The following is an 18625-nucleotide window of genomic DNA, read 5'->3' as shown; positions in this document are numbered from 1 at the left end:
AAATCTGATGTAAAAAGTTTAATCCAAACCAGACATGGCAACTGTAGTTTTGCAATCTGTCAGTTCTGTGTTTGTGATCGCATCTTTATGTGAAGCTTTCCCTGACCCATTTCATGATATATTTAGCACACGCAGTGGAAGGCATGGATAATATAGGTTGGTCAGCCATTCATGCCGGATTCAACTTTTGAATGTTCAATAAAAACAACATTTAAGATTTCGAGACATGGCTGAAAGTTCAGCTTGCATTTCAAAATATGCGAAGAACGCTAATGAGACCCGAGACATGTTGAAACAATTAGCGACCAACACTTTGACTATCTGGCTACTCAGATAATGGCTCCGGCGACCCCTAGTGTATCCAATTATGTTCGACAAGTTGTATGCAAATTCGCACAAGTGTGTTTCTCTTTCAAAGCTATTCGCACAACTCGGGAATTACCTGGAGATTATTTTACCTTTATTTTACCAGGCAAAATTGCGAGGTCAAATTACCTTTTCGAGCCAAAATGGCAATTAAAAATTAATGAAATAAGACAATCATAAAAAGAAAAGACATGAGAAAAAAAAGAGACAAAAACATTCCAGTGGGTGAAGAACAATTCTGAGACAATGATAAAATACTATTCAGTGAAACATTGACAAATCAAAATTTACCAATAGAAATCATACGAGTCATCCTTTAAAATCATTCATAGTGATGAGTTCCTGCAATTTGTTTTATTACAACTGCAAATGGACAAAACACATTTGGCCCAGTGAACCATGTATTCGGGGGATACGTAGTAACTTTTATTGATACAGACCAGACAGTAACAGTGGAAAATACCAAAACAGGAGTAACAACATGTAAAATGGGACCCAAACTAATGTTTAGTCATTCTGAGTGGGGGATAAGTGCTTCAAATCTGAGGCTAAGCAATGTGGACCCCGTAAGGCAGAGTGGGCCTCAACCACTGAGGGGGTGAGGGGGGTAGGCTTTGACACAAGGGCAAAATTAACAAAAAGAAATAACTGAATGCGGGAACCACACAGGTGTTGAACGATAGTCCATGCCCTCAGGAAATTGACCCAACAACCAGTTGTTAATACTGGCATATTATCGACTAAATTGGCGTCTGAACCAGAACACATTTCATCTGCTCCCTCACCGCTGTGACCCAACAAATACAACTTAAAATCCCACCCAAAACCATTACAAAAGAGGACACTATTGGCCCCGTTCACCTAGCGGCCGCCTGGGTTTAGAACAAAGAGGGCCGCTAGGTGAACAAGGCCCATTGGAAAGGCATTCCAACACAGTCCCAACTGCCACGTTATGATGTCATCGTCCGGGGCTCCGTGGATTCCCGATGGTGGATTGGTTGCGTAGGGGAGGGGGGGGAGGGGGGCGTGGCCTCTTCACAGGCCAATGGTGTAGGAGCGTCCGGCGGGGTTGTGGATGGCGGAGCAGGCGGGCTCGGTCACCGCCCACTCGTACCACACCTTCTTGCCGTTGTTGCAGCGCCAGAAGCGCACCGTGACGTCATCATTGTGGGACAAGGGGATGGGTTGCTGAAAAAAAAATAAAAGATGTTAATATTTTACACTGGCTTGAGCATTAACTATTTGAGGAGTGGTTGTGTATTGGAGTGTCGAGACAGTCGAGGAATTGTCTGCTCAACAGTGATAGTATTTAGCCTGGGTATCCCCATGCTGACTTGCGCGCGATTCCATGGATCCGAATTTGGCCCGAGATAGGACACCAGTCACAGAACGGGGAGGGACGGCAAGACGATGACGACGTCTATTCGACACACCCTTCGTCTTCTTCCTCATCGAATTTCTGTCGCTCTACATACGTCATCTGGTATAATTAATACGATTGGCTATGAGCTACGTACAGACTCATATGATAGACAATCGTAGCGCCCAATAAACGGCTCCGGGCAATCGTAAACCACGCATCAAATACGAGAAAATTAATGTGTGGTTCCCAGACCTCTTCTCAATGTAGATTGAGATGGGGTCTGGCGTCAGCCAGGCTAGATAGTATTGAGTCACACCACAAACTTATATTGTATTTTATTTTTTTATATTTAAAGCACAGAAATACAGAGTATGTCACACAAACATTTTACTGCACATCCTGTATGAGTATGTAAATAATAAACCTTGAACTTTGTTCAATTGGAAATAACAAAAGAAAAAAATAATTGTAGACCGACCTTAAGTGGGAAAAGGATTGGGAACCAGGAAAACATCCCAGGTGAATGCGTTGCCGGTTTGATACCTGTAACACAAAGTCATGGACATTACGTTTGAGGAATCAACACTCAACTCTTAACTTTAGCAAAACAATGTCTTTTTGTGAGACAAGTTTATTTAAATAGCAGACTTCAAAACCAACATACCATTAAGAATGCTTTACATAAGCCAGGATTAGCATTGTATAGACTTCAGAACGAACACACACACACACACAAAGTTTTGTTCCTTACTGAGTGTGACGTCTTTGTACAGGGTGGTTTCGAAGTAGCCGGCGAAGCCGTGGAGGACCGAGTTACAGCCCACGGAGAACTTGAGGCACTGATACCGGTTGTTGTTCATATCTAGAGGTGCGTAAGAAAACAAGACAGGTTGGAACGTTTTTCTAAATTTAGAACATAACCTTTACATCCCCCATTTGTTAATTCCCTTCATTCCCTGTTTCATCACCAGGTGCACTACCATTACAAGTCATTGACTTTTTATTGACATCACACATGGTAGTGTACACCCTGATGTATGATGGAGGTGGAAACACAGCCACCAAGGCTAACCAGTGTCTGCACAGAACACCCAGCTGGGTGCAGTCCCAATGGCTGATCAATCTGATAGGGGGGGGGATGAAGTTCACCTTAAAAGCCTTTTAAACCCAAAGCACATGGGGGGGTGGGGGGGGGGGGTCATATTATAAACAGTTCATATTAGGACAACCCGAAAAGAGGAATATAATCATAATGTGTTAACAGAGAACAGCACACGGAACGGAACAGGGCCGCCTCCTTCAGGGATCTCACCTGTAGTGGGGTGTGTGAAGGTGAAGCAGGCCTTGGGCTCGGCCAGCTGGTGGAAGTTGTGCAGGCGCACCACGTAGGGCGTCTCAAAGTGGCTCTCCGGGTCCTTGTCTCGCTCGCGGCAGCCCCGCACCTCATTGTACAGCTTGGAGGAGGACAGCGGCGCCAGGAAGGACGTGTAGGAAGACGGGATGCTCACGCCGTCCTCTGGGGGGGGGGGGGGGGGAGGACAGGATGGAAGATGGGGTTACATCCCAAACAGAAAGGGAGCACCGGGAGAGGCATGACGCGCGGAGAGTGCGGCGAAGTAGAACCGAGAAGCGGTTTCCCCGACAGGAAGGGGAACGGTTGATGCGGACGCGGGTGTTGAATGACGTTTTGATATGGGGATCCATCATTAAAACAGAAGCTTGTTAGAGGTCACTACTGGTTGTTCATAGAAGCAAAAATAAAAGTAATAATACATTTTATTTATGGGCGCCTTTCTTGACACTCAAGGTCACCTTACAAAATCAGACATTCATAAGAGCAAACAAAAAACATAATAAAACAGTGTACAAGAGAAAAACAGTGGGGTCATTCTAGTCCCAAGAATGCAACTGACTTAAAGGGAGTAGGCTCGGCTGAATAGATACGGTTTCAGGTGAGATTTGAAAGTGATAATGGAACTGGAGTGTTGGATGTCATGAGGCAGAGAGTTCCAGAGGTGGGGGGCTGAGCGACTGAATGCTCTTGACCCCATGGGAACTAGGCGAGCTGGTGTAAATGCATCAGACTTGTGGACTACTTTGAAGAGTGTGCTATTAAACACATCGGTGTGTTGAATACAGATAGATGCAGAACCCCCCTAAGCATTTGTCTTTAAACGTATGCGACAATTCTGATCACTGAGCAGAACCTTTTATAATTGCAGCCAGACAAATTAATATGCATTTGGGCATCTTGCTCAAAGATGCCTACAGGTATACTGAGGAAATTCAAGCACCCAAACCCCTACACCAAATACAATTATGTAAGCAAAAACGCGTGTTATGCAGCGGTTCAGAACGGCGGTGGGCGGTACCTTTGAGGAAGTGCTGCGCTCCGTCCAGACACTCGGGGGACAGCTCGTTGTCGCCGAACGACCCCAGCAGCTCGCTGACTATGATGTCAGCCTTCTCGGGCGCGGCCCAGTCCCGCATGTCGCATGACACCACGGTCACCTGATCGCCCCACTCCTCAAAGCGCCAGTTCTCCAACCTGGCCGGGAGAATGGACGATGTGGATCAGTGGACGGGGTCTTGGTTCCTGAACTCCAGGGAGATTCGGGAACTTTAAAGTTCCCACTTTCATGTGCTCAAGGTCAGTTTAATATTGACTCAGTAGTTCAACAGAGGGAGCAGGATAACGGTTGGCCCCCCTCTTGTCAAACGCGTGGTTCCAAGCCATGGGGCCGCTCCTATACTTGGAGCTTGCTGCTTGCTCTCAGGCTTTGAGGCAGTAGCAGTATCGCGATGAAGATGCAATATGGGCTGGTGACCAGCCGAGCTGCTTCAGCATCAAGAGGCGGCTTTTTGATGATCTGACCAATCACAACATCCAGACTTCGTAGGCAATCCCGTTGGTTGATATATCTAAATGTATGATTAAATAGGGAAATTTAAGTAGTAGAGTCTCGGTACGACACTTGGATGGACCAGTTTTATTCTTAAATAGAGTAAATAATTGCCATTTCACCTTTTATGCCGAATCATTGATTTATTGCACCGTTGTGTAAATATTATCCCTTCAACACCGTACTTAATAAATGGCTTGTCATCTCATCCCGGCAGGGTGACAAGATGGCGTAACAGTGCAACTCACGTGACGATGGCGTTGGGGTTTTTCTCGACGGCGTAGATCTTCAGTTTCCTGTGCGCCTGGCGAGCAGCACGGAGGGCGGCGTTGACCAGTGGACCCCTGCCTGCCCCCAGGACCATCAGCACCCTGTGGCAGAGCAGATCTCGTTCAGGTCCAGTTTGTGTGGAACAGACCAATCAGAACACTCATCGTCGCTCATATTCTATTTTGGTTCTGATCTGCGTCAGCATAGTGGGTCTTATGAACCCAAGCTGAGGGTTTGTGGACACTCACTGAACGTTGGTGTCCTTCTGCTCCTCAGGAACGCGGTCCAGTAAACACTTGTACACAGCCTGGTGAGCGAGGTAAAGAAAAGGTCAATTCACTGAGCCGGAGATGCTGGGAGTTGGAGTTCTATGCTATGGTGCTGTGGCGGTTACCTGTTGGTACTGGGAGTACTTTATGGGGTCCTTCTCAAACACCTCGTATGTCTGGGATTCCAGGTTATCCATCAGGGGCTGAGAGTGAGAAAAATAAGAATACCGGCCATGAAGATAATTTCAAGGGATGTACTGATACTCATTATCCTAGGACAGGGATGGGCAACTTTCATGATAAAGAGGGCCACATTTTTCATCATAACCATCGGAGGGCCACATGGATGCACACTTCAACTAAACGTGAGCCGAGAGAAGCTACACAATTTTGAATTTGGTAGATATGATTTTGTGTATTCTGGTGCATTTTGGGGATGGCCACTACCTAAAAAATCATCCAGAATCATAACCTATGTACGGTATGTTAATTGAACCAACATACATTAATTTCATGTTTTCCATGCTCAAACAGCCACATGAATGGTCAGTATTTTTATCAGCGCAAAGGGCTCACATACATCATCATTCAATGAAGTCAAAAAACTGAAAAACAGTGGCCCAACATTAAGTGCAACAACTCAATGAACTCAAACCCAACAAGCAGTTGTAGTAGTTGTAGTGGCGACTTAAGTGGATATCTTTAATGACTGATATCGCTAAGCAAACTAGACGCAAGGGTTTGCCTTCGAATTCTATGAATTCTTCTCATCTTTCTTTACCGAGTTTTCTGTTGGTCGATCAATTATTATTATGCGGCCCGTGGGCCGCCAGTTGCCCATCCCTGTCCTAGGATGATAAATACAGATTATCGGTCCTTATTGAAACGGTAAAAAGCATCTTGCTCAAGGACAATTACGGGCAGACTGCGGACAATGGGCATCAAACCTGACATCTCTCAGCTTGGAGTCAGACGCCCTGAGCATCTACACTAGTCTCGGGCCGAGAAGACCACAGCCTACACAGTACACAAATGCACACCTGGAGCGGGGACTGCAGGTAGTCTTCGTAGCCCTTGGCGAAGAGCTCATAGGCGTTGGGCGTGGGCCGGTTCTGGCTGAGGTACTCCAGGTACTGCAGGTAGGAGCGGAAGTCTTTCTCACTGTGGCGGCTGGTGCCTGTGAAGATGAACTGGGCCTCCAGCTGGGGGGGGGGGGCAAACAGATATTTTGGTCAATGTTCCTCATTGAAGATGATGGGAAATGGATATTGTTTTGACACGTTATTGAAGGATTTTATTCTTTGACGTGTTTTAGAAAAAATGTTTTAGAGACCATCTTGGTTCTTTTCCAGGCAAAATAGGAATTTAAACTTGCATTAAGCAAAACATGAATGTGATTCTATCCTTTCATTTGAATATTGTCAAATGAAAATGTTTACATTGAAGTTTGTACATGATGGAAGGGTAAACATGGCAACAAACAAAAGGAGGACTTAAAATATTCTAGGACAATGTCAATGAACAGTTAACAATTTCATAATACTAGTAAAGCATTGCCCAGTACCTTAAAAAGATTGAAGATTATCCGTTGGTGTGCTTTCGACAGCACAGGGAAGCCCTTTTTATTGGTTAGAAAGATGCTGGTTGGCAGAATAGCTGCTTTGATTGGCTCCCCAAGCCACTTATCAATCACAGCTTCTGAGGGCATGTCTGCACCCACTTCGATCGCTGTCAGGGAAAGGAAATCAAAGTCAGCACCAGAAGGACTACAACTCCCAAGAACACGACTGCTGACATTGCTCAATGTGTCTATGTGCTCTCACCAACACAGATCCTCTTGTTGTAGTCACAGAGAGTCCTGAATGAGTGCCACCTTAAAAAAAAAAAAATGGAAAGTGTCAATCATAATTGAACCTGAGTCAACAGCAATGTGCATATTCACCTAGTGACCATCTTGGTTCTTTAGGCTAGCTGGCTGGAGGAACTAAATGCAGAATTCCAGATTCAGTTCCCCCATCCAGCTAGCATTGAGAAGTAATAGGCGCCAAGATGGCTGCTAGGTGAATAGGGCCCATTGGGTGTTCCAAGCCGATGAAGGTCCACCTACTGACCAGGTCCAGGTCTTCTCATCCACGTTAGTGTCATCAGGGGCGGCTTTGCCCTGCTCGTTCTCCACCAGCTCGTCACGCATGTCCTCTGGCGCGAGCAGTGGTACGCGGATCCAGAACTGGTGAGACACACAATGATGAAGTCTGCACACTCCAAAGATGACATTCACTCACATTCAACCAAGATGATGACGAAGTCAAAACTCTGCAATCAGTTATTCACCCAACTTCAGAAGATATCTACCCCTGCGCATGGATCACTCCCATTTGTGTTGGCCGTTCTCCATGGATAATTACATGCGACTGCCCCTTACTTACTGCATAGCAACAGTGATAATTACGACCATTCACTCATCATAGACCCTCTTAGGGGTTGTTGGTCACGTGTGTGGTCCGCTTACATTGGACGTGTGGTGTCCGGTCTGAATGTGGTTGACCAGCACACGGGCCAGGTTGGCGCTGTGGGCTCCCTTCAGGGGGATCATGAAGGCCGGCAGACCCAGGTAGGCGGCGAAGTTCAGCTCCTGGACCAGCGCCTGGGAGGGAACACACACGCACATAGGAACAAGATAGTTTATGTCAGTCGAATGATTATAAACCCTCTAAAAGCCCTTCATGATGAACGAGGCCACTCAAATGAACATGCACTTCTATTAATGTTGATACAGACGAGTGGCGCTTTGGATCCCGATGTTGATTTAATAGGGATATCTCTTGTTATTGTTCGATACTGATCTTTTATTATAGTCTATGAACTCATATTTTTCATTCTTTGTACCGTTGTATGCTGAAGTTATGCTTCAATGTCATCTCAGCATGCCCTGGCTGAAGGCAGTATCCCGCTAATCTAATGGAAGGGATATTACACCACCTACCGCTTCAAAAGGAGCAGGAAATGAGAATGCTATGGAACTTACGGCCTCGGAGTTCCTGCGTTCTGTGGTGATCTCGGAGTCGGCATCGATCCATGGCGAGAGTTTGCCTACGATAAGAGTATTCCAATCTGGGGGAGACGTTCAAAAGAACGGAGAGAGTGAAAGGAGTGTCAGCATGCATACAAGGCAAATCTCCCCGCTGATTGCTCATCCTGTGGCCCTTCGTGAGCCAATGGAGAGGCAACGTGGCCAAGAAACACACAAGTGATAGTGAAAAAAATAACCAAGTCTGAATTGGGTAATGGTCATCCAACTATAATTAGAGGAGTCTCTGTATATCTGGTTGTCCTTCGATTTTCTCGACCACCATTCAGCCGATCGCATTCACACTTGGCGGAGCACCGAAGGAAGAGCAGCGTCAAGTGTGTAGTTCTTTGGATGAGTGGTTCTGGGAAAAGCTGCAAGCAGCAATACTGGAATTATAAGGCCCATTCTGGTCACAAACGTTGTGACCAGGCAATGCATTCGATAGAGAACGCAATACTGGAATTTATTCATACTACTGTGCTGAAAATGGTTACACAGTATGTTTTACTACCTAGTGGGATAATTCTAATACGTTTAACTTGACACACCCCAACCCCGTGAATATGCAAATGCACATCCAAGCATTTCCGAATATGATATGGAAATTTGCTTTATATTTTGAAACAGTTTATAATATTTAACACCTTAATTATCCATATGCTTCCACATCGACAGTTACCTCAATAGCCCAGGAATGCATCAACGAAATTGAGACTAACATATACATATGCCATAGCTTTCTGACGAAGCATCAGTTGTGGAAAGAGTTGTCTTCTATACATCTATGCATACACGCATATATTGCACATACACAACATATAAACCCACGTTACCTCTTCCACAAAGAAGCAGATCTGACCGAGTCTGGGCACCGAGCCGGTCTTTAGCGGGGGCCAGCTCATACTCCCTCCTGAACCTCGGGTGGTACAGGGGCATGCACAGGAAGTCAAACCTGCAAACAGAGTTCAAAAAGTAGATCAGTGATGACAACCGGACGGATCAAACACATTCACTTACCATAGCCATCTCGTAAATCATGGCACGTAAACATGAGAAACTACGAGAAATACACATTAAAAGATTTTGGAGATAAAGAGTAGTGTAGGAACTCTGAGTAGCATCATTGTGATTTTGCACGTGCTATTCATCTGCCGGCTAACCTAGCAAGACTCACGTGCACAAAAGAAAATAGCTACGTAAACTCCACACCAAAAACAGACTAGTATAAAGCAAGTGTATTCTTCTCACCCAAGTTTGGCGACCGCTGCTAAAGTGTCGGCTACCTCCGGCACACAATTCAAATCCCTCCCGCAGGATACTCTGCCTCCTGTACTACCAGACGCCATGATTTAGCAGAGTGAGTGAATGGAGAGAGAGAGCACTGTGACAATCCAGTTCTCGGTTTTGGGGAAACTGGCGCCATCTTGGATCTCCAGACATATTTACTCATTGCGCTCTCAATTCATTAAGATCCAAAATGTCTTCGTTGCATTCCAGCTGCACGATCCACGAACTATCACGATACTACGCAAAAGTTTGAAACAGCAGAGGTAGAATCCGATTCGGGTAATTATTTTCTTAAATTAATTAAACATATCCTCAAATATTTCTTCATGAATTGAGTAGAAGTTAATCCTATATTCTAACAGGGGGAATTAAAGCTGAATATTGTAGTTAGATTTTTGTCTTATAATAATTAAATACAAATAACAGCTATTCCTAGAATTTTAAAACGATCGCTTGAATGCGTTCTTGTGGGTTTGCACATGAAAAAGTCGCTTCAGCAAAAAATAATTGTTTGTCGCGTGGCTTTCCATATTATCACTTTCGTAGGATTTAATATCATAATATCCGATGTCAACTTCAACACAGTTTGGCGAGTGTCTGTGTGCGTGTTGCGTGCGTGTGCGTGTGCGTGTGCGTGTGCGTGTGCGTGTGCGTGTGTGTGTGTGTGTGGGGGAGGGGGGGGGGGGGGGGGAGGGGGGGGTGTATGCTCGCGTGTGCATCTTTCACGATGGATTGTTTTACAGCACTATAAAAAGCCTGGTATATCAGGTCAAATGGTTCCTGCACTCTTTGGCGTTGACCTGAGATGTATGGTATCTGATGGATAATAAGCAAAGAGAGAGGGCAAGCTTGGAGGATGTCCACATTGTTTCCTGGGAAGACATTCATGTTCATTCGAGAAGACCTTGATGTTACTCACAACTTGAAGATTATTTGCTTTTGACTGACTAACTCAACTGACTCTTACAAAATACTTTAGATCTATAACCTTATTTGGTGAGTTGAGGTACTCTTTCCCGATCTCCTCAGCCATGGCGTTAGAAGACTTCTGCAGCTTCAGGAACAACCCACACCTTTGGACTCCTGCATCTCTCCTTCCGCCTCTACAAAACCCAGCCTCCTCCACCCCAGGCATCCCCAAACACAACCACTCTGGACGGAGAAGATCGGAGTTGAGTAACAAGGACGACGGACCGCCGCTCCACCTCAGCCTCCCTCCCGCCTCCGCCGCCCGCTGCCTGATGCCCACGGTCCGGCGGCCCTTCCCCCTGACCCACGGCACCACCACCCTGGGCTTTGTCTTCCAGGGCGGGGTGATCGCGGCGGCCGACACCCGGGCCAGCGCCGGGGGTCTCGTGGCGTGCCCCGAGGTCCACAAGATCATCCCCGTCCACTCCCACCTGGTGGTCACGTCGTCCGGCAGCGGCGCCGACTGCGTGCTGTGGGCGCGGGCGCTGGAACGCGAGATCCGGCTGTACCGGCTACGCCACGGCCGCGTTCTGTCGGTGCGTGGCACCGCCAAGCTGCTGGCGTTCATGCTGCATCCGTTCAAAGGGACGGATGTGTGTGTGGCCCTCACCCTGTGTGGGTGGGACCAGGGACCAAATGGAGGTCCCCGTGATGGAGTGGACCAGGGCTCGGCGGGGTCATCCGGGGATGCAACCGCAACGGAAGCACTGATTCGGATAGAAGGGACGTCTCCGGCTCCGGGTCACGTGACCCAGAGTCCTGTCTCTGAACAGTCTGGCCTCTCCTCCTCTTCCTCCTCCTCCTCCTCCTCCTCCTCCTCCTCCTCCCCCTACTCCATCTCCTCCACCTCCTCCACAGCTAGAGAAGGCCCAAAGGTGATCTACGTGTGCAGCGATGGCGCCCGCCTGCAAGGGGAGCTGTTCTCCGTGGGGTCAGGCTCCCCGTACGCCTACGGGATCCTGGATGGAGGCCTGAGGTGGACCCTGAGCCGAGAGGAGGCCTTCTCATTGGCCAGGGAGGCCGTCTTCCGAGCCACTCACAGGGACGCGTACTCTGGGAATAACGTGGACCTCGTTTACATCACGGAAAAGGGTTGGAGTCGCAGAGACAGAGAGGACCTGAAAGAGGAATATTACACACGAAAGGAGGAGATAGGGAAGATAGTGGAGGAAAGATGTAGAAAGACTGACTGAGTTTTTATTTTATGAACCCTGTTGTTATTTGGTAGTTATTAATAAATTGTGTGTTGTTAATGTGTTGCAGCAAGCTTTTCTTTTTGGTATTTATTTTTATATATGTCTTTATTTATTTTCGTAGGGGAATATATATCAGCACTAAACCATATATTTATAGACTGTATAGAATGCATTAAACACTATTTTAATTGTGCTGTTCATAAAGTATCGCAAATAGGGGGCGCTGTCATATTTTGTCTGCACCACCAAACCATATATTGTAAACCAAAGAAGTCCATTGAACGATTATTAGTTTCAAAGATGGCGCTCGCTAGTGTGTTGGGCAGTGATTATGCGGATTTTTCATTTGATACTGACAAATCCTATGCTTTCGGCAGCGGACTCGCCGCCGAGCCTACATCGATAGATAACCTCAGCTTCGCCATTAAAGGGGCGCTTGGCTCTGCGGAGCAGGACGACGTGGAGAAGAAGATAGAGTTTCTCCACGGCACCACCACCTTAGCGTTCAAAGTAAGCTAGCTAACGCTGCGCTGTTAGCCGGCTGTCTTTGTATCTGGTTCTGCGGTTCTCCGGTTCTCCATTTAAACGCAGGACGTATTTACCTGGCTAACGTGTATTGGAAATGTTGAACCACCTCAGAAGTTGTAATGTCTTTGAAAAGTCGTAAGCTAGTTGTGTTTCGGGATCTCTTGAGAAATCCATCGTTAGCTTTGTTAGCCTATCTAATGCCGCCGCACCGAGGATGACAGTGTGGTTATTGTTGCTGAGAAGTCTGCTCGCCTCATAAAGTGAACTCCAACTTCATTTCTTATTTCACGGTGTATCAAACAGGCCTAATATTGACGTATCCAGTGTTTCTGACCTGCTGCACATAAAGCGACATCAAAGCGTTGAGCTGTTTACAATTGATTATACTTCCAAATCAAACTTTACTTATCGAGTTATAATAATAACCGTAACGTTACACATCAGAATCACGATGATGCATTGAGGAAACGGCAATTGAGCACGCTCAAAACTTATAAGGGAAACTACAAAAATGACTTCAATACGTCCGTTATCTTTCCCAGTTCGACCATGGCGTCATCGTCGCCGTGGACTCCAGGGCCACCGCGGGCGCCTACATCGCCTCCCAGACGGTCAAGAAGGTGATCGAGATAAACCCCTACTTGCTGGGCACCATGGCCGGAGGAGCGGCCGACTGCAGCTTCTGGGAGCGCCTGCTGGCCCGACAGTGTCGCGTCTATGAGCTCCGCAACAAGGAGCGCATCTCCGTGGCGGCTGCGTCCAAGCTGCTGGCCAACATGGTGTACCAGTACAAGGGCATGGGGCTCAGCATGGGCACCATGGTGTGCGGCTGGGACAAGAGAGGACCAGGTAAATGTTACTGTGTGTGTGTGTTGACATTTATTTATTATAGTTTTATCATTAAAACTCCTCATGGCGTTGGTGATATACCATCCCATTCCACTGCAATCATTTGCACTGCAGTACTCCAGACCATTTCTGCCCCTCCAATACTGTGAGTAAATGGCCGCTGTTAACAACCCATTAAACCCATTAAGGAAAGGGAAGTGACATTGAGACAATCTAGCGATCAATAAAATGATGCGTTTGAAATAGACCTCACCACTTGCTTAATGAAGTGAGGGCTAAAAATCTATTTGGCCCATATTGCGGCTGACAGGATGGCGGCGCTCAACTGTGCAAGGTCAACCAAACCTTAGAGCGGTTGATTGGTTTGTCTAGCATTTAATGGCCACTCAAAGCACTTTATTGACTCTTTACAGGCCTCTATACCTACGTAATCGTCGTAAGCATGGATGTTAGTAACGCAGTGGACACTTAATAATTATGTATTGGTTGAAAATCAAGCAACCTGAAATTTGATTAAAGAGGCTGTTTTTTTTATTCGATTTGGATAAGAAAAAACATTATTGGGGAATGAAGACATGATGATTGGTCGAAATAATACATTTCTCTGGAGAGGTTGAAAAGCCATGCTTTTAAGTTCATGGTGACTGCAAGACACCCACATCGGGGTGCATCTCTTTGCATGGTGTGATGGCAGAATTGTAGAAATCCAACTGTAGTTACCGTTTTCCGACACTAGATGGCACTGTAGGCTCTGCTAAACAATATCCCTGTCTCCAGTCGTGAGGGATGATTTATTTATTTCTTTATCTTTTGATACCACGGCAAGGACCCAAGAAGCCGTATATCACGGCCAGTGTGCTTAAAGAGGTCGCCACGGTGACACAGTAATGGCAAATCAATGAGGCTGTGACCGCGGGCCAGGGAGAGAGGTCCCAGACGATGATGGACACAGAGTCACAGCCCCGGACAATTGGGTCGCATGCATAATGCCGCCCGCCAGTCCTGACGCCGCTGATCGATGGCCAGCGCTTCCGAGGGAAACTGCGGCCGTCCACCACGGGACAAAAGACCGGTAACCCGGCCCGGCGGAGCCGGCGTGGTTAATCACGGGCCCCAATCAATCGTAGAAATAACAACCGGCGCATAAGTTCGATAGGAGCGAGGGATTCTTGCTGTCGCCTTGGGTCACCCTTGGCAACGGCGGTGATTGAATGGAAAGGTAAATGACATGTTAATGAAATCAATTGCGATTACGGGCGGAAGCGCATTAGCCGGCCGCAATCACGTCAAGAGCACTTACTCTGTTGGGGGGCCCGCTACCGCCCTGCGGTGGAAGGCTTTAATACAATGCGGGTTGTGACTGAAGTGATCAAGGACCCAGTTTGACCTATGGTAGTTTCCTATAGGGTCTCGACTCCCTTGTACAGGGATGTACCTGCTGTACAGCACCCTCCTCTGGCTAATGGTTGACCCTCAAATAATGATGATGTCAATCCAGCGCTGGAATGGCGGGGTTCCCCAGAAATGGTAGCAGGAAGTCTTCATCTTAACCCAAAACGCTTGGTGCCGACCCAGCTGTAGTCCAAACCGTCTCTTAGAACCACGGCGGAATGCACATCCTGTCATAAAACAGGGCCGTAGTGCCGCTGTTTCATCGCCTCTCCCTGCTAGGCAGACGGTGCCTTGATATATAATGGCGGCCGTTCGTTCGCCCCCCCCCCCCTTCGTGTTCTCTCTGGTTTCATTTCAGCCCCAAGCCTGTCATGTGTTTTGTACGGGAAAGGGCACCGTCGACAGACTGCCGTCCATAGACAAGACGCAAAGCTCATTTAAAGCTGACAAACCTCCACCCTACCCCCCCCCCCCCCCCCCCCCCCCCCCCCCCCAACCTCCGCCCGTAGTTGTCCATCGAGCCAGCTGCAGTGGATGCTGGCACTCTTTAAAAAAAAAAAAAAAACTGCTTATCCACCTGTCAGCTGATTTATGGAGTGGAAGGAGCCGTCGGCTGGCGGAACGTTCCGCCAGCCGACGGCGGCCGCGCCCGCCGCTCCCCTCGCTCTCTGATTCAAACGCCAGACTCATGAATTTTCTCTGCGGTTGTTTTTTTTTTATTCAGTTTTCCTCGTTTTTCATGTTGGCCCAATGCCACCAAGGTGGCAGCAAACCATGTGGCGCGTACATCGCCTAAAACGCGCCTCGCCCGGCTCCTCAAAGGATCCAGGTGCGCTGTTGCCGTGACGGCAGCGCACTGCTTCGTCTTGGGCTTTCTAAAGACGTCCCCATCATCCTCTCATCTCCTCTCCCCATCAGCGCTGGCACTGAGCTCGGGAGACTGCCTGGCTCTGAGCGCCCGGCTTGCGCGTCGTGGGGGGGGGTCCTTTTTTAAACGTTTATTTAATGACTGCGTTTACGGCTGTTGAGGAAGCGGAGCTCCTCCGCGGGGCACGGCCGGGAGCCGGCGGCGGCGGCGACGCCAGCGGCGCTGTTCACTCGGCAGACGCAGGGTGATTATCCCAGCCGCCAGGTAGCGACTGGATGGAGAAGGTGCAATTTGCCCGCTGAAAGCGATTGCCCGCGTCCACGTTATTTTCGTTTCCATGACTAATAGACAGTCATTTGTTTTTCAGTTGGAACTGCGCGTTTCCTTTTTTTTCTCACCAAAACGTGTCGGCTATTCGCAATGTTCAGTTTTGAGTGTGGGAGTATGTGTGGGAGAGCTGTGTGTGTGTGTCTTAACAGGTTTAGGCCCTGTGACGCTGCTAGAAAAGACGTACTTTTCTTTCGGCCATCTGTCGGGAGTGAGAGGGCGGTCGCAGGCTGTCGCCAACTGCCCAATATCTCACTCGTCACTTTCATCTCGGCCGGGTCACGGCGAGATGGACAAAAATCACTTGCACGTGTCCACAAACGACAAGATGCGGGCTGTGTACATGCTTGTTGTCCGTGGACTTATGGGGGGGCCAAATTTTCAAATTGTATAAATACCTTTTGAAGAATTGTATGGACGGGAAGTGTGGTGTTTTCTGGATACGCCTGTGGTGACGACCTTTTGTTGTCTTTGCATACCTGAACAACTGTCTAAAGCTGCACCGATCAGCAGTGCAGGGCTTGCATTATGGCCTGCGTGATTCCATGTTTTTACTAGGTTATATGGGGACATATGTTTCACGTGTGCGAGAGCGTTTATGCATGTCTTTGTGTTGCGCCGTCCTTGTCTGAAGGCGAGAGGAAGCGTCTCCGGGCGCCACTCGCCCTCCTTCCTTCCAGCAGGAAGAGGCGGGGGAGGTCACCTGCTCAGCTCGTGTTACTGGTCGATAGTTAATTTTTGGTGTGTTGGGCCAGATCAATACCCTGTACTGCTGCTGCTGTAGCCGGGGGCGGCTGTGTCTTTTTGGAACGCGCGCCGTGTCAGCAGGTTCCGTGGCCAGCCTCACCTCGCATGGACAGGATGCAGCTGTTGGCATCTGGCTGTCTCAGCGCACACACACACACACACCCCCACACCCCTCCTGTTCCTCCTCCATGAAATCACAGCTGTTCCAACCCCCCCCCCCGCCCCCTCTCTCTGGTGGGCCCTGTGTAGGCTCTGTGGTTTAAGGAAAGCCAGGCTGCTGGATGTCACTGTTATGTGTGTGCGTGAATTTTGTCCGAATGTAGTGTATAACCAAGCTGTGGGCAGTATGCGTACGCATTTTTGAGGTCTTGTGTTCTCCTGACCCAGAACTCCACTCTGAGTCAGGTGAGCTGTCCTCCGTGACTGCTCTGTGGTACTCCCATTTTTCCTACTCCCTTGTCCTTCCTCTGCCTCCATTCTCACTCTTTCTCCTCCCTTCTTTCCTCTCCCTCCGTCTCGCCCCTCCAGGCCTGTACTACGTGGACTCTGAGGGGAACCGCGTGTGCGGCGACCTGTTCGCCGTTGGCTCGGGCTCCATGTACGCCTACGGCGTGATCGACAGCGGCCTGCGGCAGGACATGAGCGTGGAGGACGCGTGCGAGCTGGGGCGCCGCGCCATCTACCAGGCAACGTACCGCGACGCCTACAGCGGCGGGCAGGTCAACCTGTACCACGTGCACGGCGAGGGCTGGACGCGCGTCTCCCAGGACGACGTGCTGCTGCTGCACCACAAGTACCAGGAGAAGCTGTAAAGCAGGAGGCACAGAGGAGGAGGAGGAGGAGCTGGTGGAGGAGTCAAAAGGGAACGGCCAGTTGCGGCTGTTTTCTGATGGAGGAGAGCGCTGCTTGCTACGCGTGTTGTGAACCAAAATGGCGGTCTCACAAATGGACTCGTTTGCGATCCACATGTCAGACCAATGACATCAATGGTCCAACCTCTTTGTATTCAATGTTGAGGACCGGTTATTATATATTTCCACATCACGCGTATAAAGCAGTTCTGTTTTATTAGAGAATAGCAGAGCGCTACTGTTCCCAGTTGACCCAGCAGTTCATGGGTTACAAAGGCTGCGTTATATTCCCTGTTGTTCAGTACATGTTCACATTGTGTAAGGGGGGGGGGCGATGTGAAAGTAGTGCTGATCTGTGGGGAGGGCAGATGGGTTTGTTTGGCGAAGGATGAGTTGTGAGTAATTTGCCTCGTCACTGGGCTCCAATGAAAAGCATCCATTTAATGTTGTAGATTATTTTGACAGGAACACTTGTCAACTGACTACACACACACACGGACACACACACACACCTAAACGTAGGGAGTGATGATTGTTAGGCTGAAGAGGGGAGTACATCGCTTGAATATGTAACCTGCTAAACAACATCCTTTCTAATTAATAAATGACACCTTGTTTTTTTCCAGAATGTGCATGTGTCATTTGTCATTTTTTCTCTGTCGGTTAACTTTAATATTTCTTATCCAGTGCATACTCTGAATGGAGAGTTGATCTTCCGACACCCGTCCCCTTGATGTAGTTGCTTCTGTTTACAGCGCCGTCATCTGTTCCCACAGCTGTTGGCAACTGTCGTTAGATCCACCAACTCCTGTTTCGGCAGCGTTCTGCAGCCTACGCGCGTCGCTTATTGGCAGAAACAAGAGCCCCGTTTAAATGGAAGTTGCTTAATTGCATCGGGCCATCTTCTGTTCTAATTGCGCCTCGTGAGTTGTGCAATGTATTTTGTACCCATCCCCGCATGCTCCCCCCTTTCAGTCTTTCAAAATGTCTCCCTGTTCTCCCACTTTGCTTACACAAATTCTTCCATTTAATTGCATGTGAAATGCACTTTACTTTTTTTTTTCAGCCCACGCGTGTTTTCTTTCTTTTTTGTTCTTCCCAACATTGTAACGACCCGCACAGCGCGAGGGTGCCACTCGAGCGCATTTTACGGTCTGGGATAAACACCAATAAAAGGCGATGAGTAGACCTCTCCTGCCTCGGAGCCGTGGTTAAAAACTAGTTTCACAGGTGACTAGTTGGCAGATGGGAACAGAAATGGGATTTCGATAAATGGGAAATGAGCTGGTTATTGAAGTCCAGCAAACGCAGTTCTTTTGAATGTAGGTACGGGGTGCCCCTGCTACACAGCAAGGGAGGGCGTAAAACTA

At 48.2% G+C, this 18625-nt stretch overlaps 2 protein-coding genes across 3 annotated transcripts; one reads left to right on the top strand and one right to left on the bottom strand.

Annotated features, from left to right (window-relative positions):
* Window positions 1-700: 700 nt before the first annotated feature.
* On the bottom strand, window positions 701-9687 carry prmt5 (protein arginine methyltransferase 5). Its single transcript, XM_030363798.1, has 16 exons — window positions 9490-9687; window positions 9075-9193; window positions 8197-8282; window positions 7681-7815; window positions 7283-7398; window positions 6995-7044; window positions 6736-6899; window positions 6212-6373; window positions 5297-5374; window positions 5151-5209; window positions 4881-5003; window positions 4102-4277; window positions 3042-3245; window positions 2481-2591; window positions 2208-2272; window positions 701-1554 (listed from the first exon to the last, which is right to left on the bottom strand). Exons 1-16 carry the CDS (start codon window positions 9585-9587, stop codon window positions 1402-1404), a joined length of 1899 nt encoding a protein of 632 aa, XP_030219658.1. The 5' UTR covers window positions 9588-9687; the 3' UTR covers window positions 701-1401.
* A 638-nt stretch (window positions 9688-10325) lies between these two features.
* Window positions 10326-17883, top strand: psmb5 (proteasome 20S subunit beta 5). Of its 2 annotated transcripts, XM_030363799.1 has the most exons (3): window positions 11955-12203; window positions 12764-13070; window positions 16933-17883. In XM_030363799.1, exons 1-3 carry the CDS (start codon window positions 11994-11996, stop codon window positions 17214-17216), a joined length of 801 nt encoding a protein of 266 aa, XP_030219659.1. In that variant the 5' UTR covers window positions 11955-11993; the 3' UTR covers window positions 17217-17883. The 2 variants fall into 2 exon arrangements, 1 of the variants encoding a protein (XP_030219659.1); XR_003977666.1 differs by lacking the exon at window positions 16933-17883 and having other exon boundaries at window positions 10326-12203; window positions 12764-13069.
* Window positions 17884-18625: the final 742 nt, after the last annotated feature.

This window comes from Gadus morhua, chromosome 8 (assembly GCF_902167405.1).
Source record: "Gadus morhua chromosome 8, gadMor3.0, whole genome shotgun sequence".
In the NCBI taxonomy this organism is placed as follows: Eukaryota; Metazoa; Chordata; class Actinopteri; order Gadiformes; family Gadidae; genus Gadus; species Gadus morhua.
Note: the sequence above shows the minus strand (reverse complement) of the source record. Positions and strands in the feature narration are given on the sequence as shown.